Source organism: Capsicum annuum, chromosome 11, assembly GCF_002878395.1.
Source record: "Capsicum annuum cultivar UCD-10X-F1 chromosome 11, UCD10Xv1.1, whole genome shotgun sequence".
NCBI classification, from domain to species: domain Eukaryota; kingdom Viridiplantae; phylum Streptophyta; class Magnoliopsida; order Solanales; family Solanaceae; genus Capsicum; species Capsicum annuum.
The window spans coordinates 55,879,641-55,886,365 of record NC_061121.1 but is presented as its reverse complement, the minus strand read 5'-3'; the positions used below and the strand labels follow the sequence as shown (position 1 = coordinate 55,886,365).

The following is a 6,725-nucleotide window of genomic DNA, read 5'->3' as shown; positions in this document are numbered from 1 at the left end:
TTATTATTATTATTATTATTATTATTATTATTATTATTATTATTTCTTCATAACTCCAAGTACTTCAATATAATAAATTCAAGAACTTGCATATATAACTTCAAGATTTGTTTTTTTCTTTGATTTGTTGTATTTTCTGATTTGGGTGATGTGTAAAAATTTGATGTTTTTATTCTCTGATTATGTTTTTGTGATTATTTTAAAGTTTCTTGATTTGGGTATGTGTAAAAATTTGATCCTTTTATTTTCTGAATATGTTTTTGAGTTATTTGGCTATATGTAAAAAATTGATCTTTTTATTTTCTGCTTATGTATTTGAGTTTATTTTTCAGTTTCTTGATTTGTGTATGTGTGGTCTTTTTATTTTCTGCATGTGTATTGAGTTAATTTGTCAATTTCTTAATTTGGGCCCGTGTAAAGATTTGAGCTTTTTGAGTTTTTGTTAGGTATAAATAAAAATGGGTGAACCAAAGAAGCAGCAACCAGTTTTTACTAAGGTTGATCAACTTAGACCAATGGCTACAGGGCTAAATCTTACTGTGAAGGTCGTTAATACTAAAATGGTAGTACCAAGGGGAAATCAAGGCCGTCAGATGCGATTGGCTGAATGTTTGGTTGGTGATGAGACTGGGATGATCATTTTCACTGCTAGAAATGATCAAGGTATTGCATTTGTTTTCTCATTTTTTTGATCTTTTGGTTTCAATCCAGCATTCAGTATCTATATATAAAAGGAGAGAATCCCATTGTGTAATACTCCCTCCGTTTCAATTTGATTGTATGGCTTTGGTTTGGCACGAAGTGTAAGAAAATAAAGGAGACTTTTGAATATCGTGGTCTTAAAATGAAGATATGTAGAATTGTGTTTAAACGTGCCACGTGGAAAGTTAGAATAAAAAAGTTAGCAAAAAAAAGAAAGAGACATTCTTTTTGAAACGGACTAAAGAGGATAGTAAGCCAAACAAATTGAACCAGAGGGAGTAATAACATTTTCAAGGGGCTCACAGTGGTGGCAATTTCGTGGATTCATTCTAATTTGCTAGGACATTCATATGAGATTAATCTGGATTAGAAGCTTATAGTGGTAGTAAAGACTGTATCCTTAATTTTAATTGACTGAACAAAGGAGCTGATGTTGTGGCAATTTCGTGGAGCCATTTTAATTTGCTGCGATTTTGTTTGGGATTAATCTTGATTATAAGGGTATAATGGTTGTAAATACTGTATTTTAAATGATTATTGACTGAACAAAGGAGTTGATGGTCTTAGTGTTTATGTTTGTGTTTTGGTGGTCTGATTACACTGCTGTGAACTTGATGTGCTAATGTTGTTGAAGGAAAAAAAAATAAGAACAATGATGTTCTTGACATATGCTCAAATAGGTTGTGCAGTGTGATCTAATGCTTAATGCTAAGCCTAAGGATTAATTGGTGTGGTTCGGATTAAAATGTCTTAGCATTTATATGTAAGGCCACACCATTGAGTTCTCTGAATTTCAGGTTCTTATCGGGTCTAAGGTCTAAGATAGTATCACTTGGTGACCGGAAAATGTATGAGGGCGATAAATTTAATGGTTCTTCTATAATCTTCTTTACGGTTGTTTTAAAGCCAGACCATCCCTAAAATTTTGTATGCATAATATGATGCATACTTAAGACTTTGTATCCTATTTATGGTCCAATATGATAGGAGATAATATTGGTAGATTACACCAAAATTCTATTCAAGTTGTGTCTATTTCACAAGGCTTTTTCCTTGAGACAACCTTAGTTTAGGGATGAAGTGCTGCTCAGGAAAAAAGTATTGGATCTCATTACTAGATGAGGTTTGGTCAATTTTAAAAGCCATAATATTATAAAACAACGAATAGGAGCATGTTCATTATGATTGCTCTCGCATAAGGTGTAACTGGGTGCTTCCAATATGTGTAAAGCTTTTAGTGGTCAGTAGTTGGAAAGAATTGCTCAATTGAAAGATTTTATTTTTCCACAGATGCAGAACTTTGTCTAGTGTGTTGTTGTTACTATATAGTTATGTGGGTGAAGAGCAGTGAACCTAAGGACTAACATTTTTGTTGAAAAAGAGTTCAAATTAAAAAGAAACTAGTTTCTCTGGTGTTTACCACTTTTCTTTCTCGAAAGTAGAACAACGAAGTGAAAGAGCAGTAGAAACTTTAGGGTTGTAGTTACTAGGAGTCTTGAACATGGTATAAAGGCTGTTGGAATAGGTTCAGTTCTTGCCGATCTATGATACATGAATATGAGAAAAATAAAGATTGAAAAGCATTTACCAGTTTGGGTCCATATCATTCCAATAATGGGAAAGTATCTTTTAAGACAATTTAGGAGTTCTTATGGGAGGTTCTTTATATCTCACGGTTATTCCAATGCTGGAAAGATCATAAGTCTGGTAGTAGGCTCAAGAAGATTTGAAGAACAGTTCCTTTGTGCATCAAGTGGACTATTTGGCTTGAAGAAACAAAACATGTTTTAAAGGGAAAAACAAATGTGTATTAAGGAAACTATGATAGAAGACATGGATAAATTGTTGAGTTCCTGGATTTATTGAGGCTAAATTTTCCAGGATTCGTCACCCAATGGTGTGGAGTGGGTTAAGAACCCTGAGATCCAGGTTCAAATCCTAGCGGAGACAAAAACATTAGGTTATTTATTCCCATTTATCCTGGTCTTGGTGGACAGAGTTATCTAGTACCTGTTGTTGGTGCGAGGTGGCAGATTTCTGGTGAAATTTGTCGAGGTGCATGAAGCTGGTCCGTACACCACGTTTAGGCATGGGCATAAATAACAAAAAAACTGAACCAAACTAATGTAGTTCTTTGATTCAGTTTCGTTTTTTTATCGGTTCGGTGTTCGGTTTAAGGGTCGCGTTTTTCGGTGCACCGAAGAATCGGGACTTCTACTAAAAAAATTTTTAAGAAATATTCTAAATTACATATTAACTCATATTTTGGTCCATAACTTTTCAAAGTCCAAAGCCCATATGGTGATGCTCAATGCTATCAAGCTTAAAGCTGCTGCAGAATCTCTAGAGATCTTATTTTTTGAGTTTGCATCTATCGGTGATGTCCTTGCTTCTACTAGTTTTTGGCCTGTTGAATATGCGAGGGATAAATCATTTCTATCTTTGGTTAAAAATATTTCTGGCAACCAAATAAACAATAAACAATTTATTTTTCGAAAATTATTCAATTCCATAAAGCTCAGTCGAAATTTGTTAACTAGGGCGCTATAATACTGTGTATATTTCCCAATTTCTTTGCTTAGATCAGCAAAGCTAATGGCAAAGCTTCGGTTATTTGTACTGAAATAATCGTCTAAGTTGCTCGAACTCGGGTGCGGGTGTTCGATACGGTATGGATCTAGAGGTCGGATCCTTCATGGTCTCAATTTAAAGATTCGGGGATATGGATCTAGGGATGGATACGGGTGTGGGAATTCGGCGAAAAATAATTGAAATATCTAAAAATAGAGTTATAAAACATAAATGATGAGATATTATGTAAAAACTTGAGGAGAAAATATTGTTCAAGACGAAAATCCTGAAATAAGATGGAAGGAAAAAGCAATAATACAGAAATTTCTATATACAAGGTATTCCATTTTCTTCAATTTCACCTTAACTTTTGTTTCTTACAAAATTTTTTAAATCTGTCCGGACTTTTTCAGTTGATGTTGATCAAAGTACTCAAAATCAGTTGACCATATCGGGTACGGATCCCACACTCACACCCACGCCCACACCCACATCCATGTCGTGTCGACATGGGTGTGGCACCAAAAGTGAAGAGTCCGAGTAACTTAGATAATCGTTGACGAAGCTTTTGGTCCTCATTTTATTTACCACCGAAGTAAAAGAGGGTATTTGGTTCTCATTTGATTTCACTTATTTGAATGTAAAAACTGTTTTAGTAAAATCGAATTAAACCGAACCGAATATGAAAAAATCGAAACGAACCGAATTAGTTCGGTGCACATTTTTCCGTAGTTGATAATTGAAGAACCGAAAGCCCACCCCTTACCATGGTTATAAAACAAATTCCATTATTCTTGATAAGATAGAAGGGGGAGCCTTGGAGTAACTAGTAAAGACTTAAAGTTACTGCCATGTGACCAGGAGGTCGTGTGTTTAAGCCGTGGAACCGGCCTCTGGCTTTGCAAAGTAAGGATGCGTACAATTGATCCTTGTTGTCGGGTCCTTCGGGGGAGCTTTAGTGCACCGGACTGCCCCTTGATTTTGTACTCTTTTTTTTTTTTAAATTGATCTTGTAATAAATTTCACTTTGTTTAGGTGCGCGAAAACTGACTCGGACACCACGGTTATCAAAAAAAAAAAAAAGGCCCTCATCAAAAAAGAAAAATTCATCAAAAGAATTGAAAAACACACCCGTATACTAGTATACTAAAAAGTAGGAAACCTTACCAAAAGCTCATTTTGCAGTCTTGCTGTTGAGAATCTACTTAGTGAGATGTGAATGAATTGAGGCAGTCAGTTGGCATTCGACATGTTATTCTTCTGAATAGCTCTTTCTTGGAGTCATTGAAACTGAATAACTTGTCTGATTTTCGAGAAAACCGCTATTCTGAAAACCTACATTACTTCTCCAACTTTATTGAGCAAAAAAAAAAAAAAATTAAATTTTCAATTTCCTGGATCAGTGAAAAAAGTAGGAAGAGGAAAGCCATAAACTCTTCCCTGTCAGTGACTTACATACATAATGAAAGGAACACCGCCAAGTAGGCATACCTAATTATTTTAGGTGACTCATTCAAAAATTAAGCAGCACACTACCAAGTAGGCATACATTTGCTGGTGACTCATACAAAAATTAAGGATAAACTGTAATTTTTTTTTAGGAAAAGAATGAACTGTATTCGTATGGCAGATATCATTCACTCATTGGTATTATGCTACACGTCTTTACTTGGATGAAGATTGCATGTTATCAGATACTACGGAATGAACTGTAATTGTGTACAAGTCTCATTCACAAGTTTCTTCTGTACAGTTAGCTCTGCGATTCAAGCCAAGCTTGGCTTTATCCTCTCTTTTTTTTTTTTTCAGAAATCAGTAGCCCGAGCCCAGTTTTCTCACAAGAAAGCTGACTTCTTATTTTTTCTGCGTCTTGCAAACATCAATATTAACTATTTCAAGGAAGGAGAGTAGTAAAATTTGATATTTAGCCAGAGAGATCTCTCTTTGCGCTTGTTTCATATTCAGCTTTCTTGATTTGCTTAACTGAGTCTTCTATCTCTTTCTTTTTATGAACTGTAACCTTCATGTGATGGCTGTGATTTGGATGCATAAACTCTTCGATTTGAATTCATGAACTGCTTCATTGATGATTCTTTAGGAATTATTTTTTGTTATGAAATTATGAAGAATTCACTCTCAAGACAACATGCATCTCTAGAGAACATGGGTACAAATGTTTTCATGCACCTTGAATTTCTCCGGATTTTCCCCCTTGAACACTACTTCTGTGGATTCCATTAGATATTATAATCTCTTTATCTCATCCTTCTGTTAACTACATGATTTTCTCTTTCAGTCGACATGATGAAAGAAGGTGCTACTGTAATTCTGCGCAATGCGAAAATTGATATGTTCAAGGGATCAATGAGGCTTGCAGTGGACAGGTGGGGACGTATTGAAGTTACCGAACCTGCTAGTTTCTCTGTCAAGGAAGACAGTAATCTGTCCCTTATTGAGTTTGAACAAGTGACTGTTGTTGAGCAGTGAATCGAGGCATCACATCCCGATGGTAATGTCCCGTTTGCAGAGAATATAACTAAGTTTCGTTCTTTAGAGATATGCTAATGTGGCTTCATCAGCTGAGGAAAACTGCTTGTTTTGTTTAAGTCGGAAAGTCTTTTTTGTAGTGGAAGGTGACTGGTCCAATGTTTTTCTAGATAGCAAGCATGTAACTGCAATAAACAGTAGTACAACTTGCTTGTTTATTTATTTGGAGGATTGGTCATTCACAATATTATGCACTTTGTTTTGTTATGTAGCCACCCTAGAACTTTCTTTATGTAGTGCTTATCATAACTTCTTTCCCTTTTTATTTTTTTAAATAATTGAGAAATTTCTGAGGGCCAGCTATATGATGAGTTCATTCTTTTACTCTCCATTTAAATATCAGCCTTTTCACGACACAGTTCGAACTCGAGACGTGTGCATATGCATGTACATCAAATATCAGCCTTTTGTTTGGACTCGTGATGTGTACCTAACGAATGGACCAATGTCCTAGCTCTGAAGACTGTCTTGGACCAGAGCAAAAACTAACAATACAGAGTCTCAACATTGTGGATAAATTGCAAACATAAGATTTGGTTTTGAAATAACATAATTGCAATGACAATCTCAGTCCAATCACATAATTTGTTAATTATGGTAATTATACTCTAAAGTTGCTTTTCAACTGTTTAAAAGTGTGAAGAAGTAAGCAACACTTTGTCGACATGCCTGCTTCAACTATATCGTGATTTTACTATGTTACTCTTAATTAATTATCATAGGTTATTTACATATAAGAAAATTAATAATGTTTAATTTAAAAGAAAATAGTCAAAAGTCCCCCAATCTTTAGCTCAAATTTCAACTACACACTTATACTTTGCAAGGGTCCTATGACCCCCTGAACTATTTTAAAATGGAATTATTATCCCCCAAACTATTTTAAAGTGGAATATCTATCCGTC

General features: G+C 34.9%; 1 protein-coding gene across 1 annotated transcript; it reads left to right on the top strand.

Annotated features, from left to right (window-relative positions):
• Positions 1-446: 446 nt before the first annotated feature.
• Positions 447-6,123, top strand: LOC107847917 (uncharacterized protein At4g28440; the record flags this gene model as incomplete). The annotated part of the gene is given in 2 exon segments (XM_047399661.1): positions 447-663; positions 5,570-6,123. Coding segments are annotated over 2 exon segments (396 nt in total). The 3' UTR covers positions 5,761-6,123.
• Between the last annotated feature and the right edge of the window lie 602 nt (positions 6,124-6,725).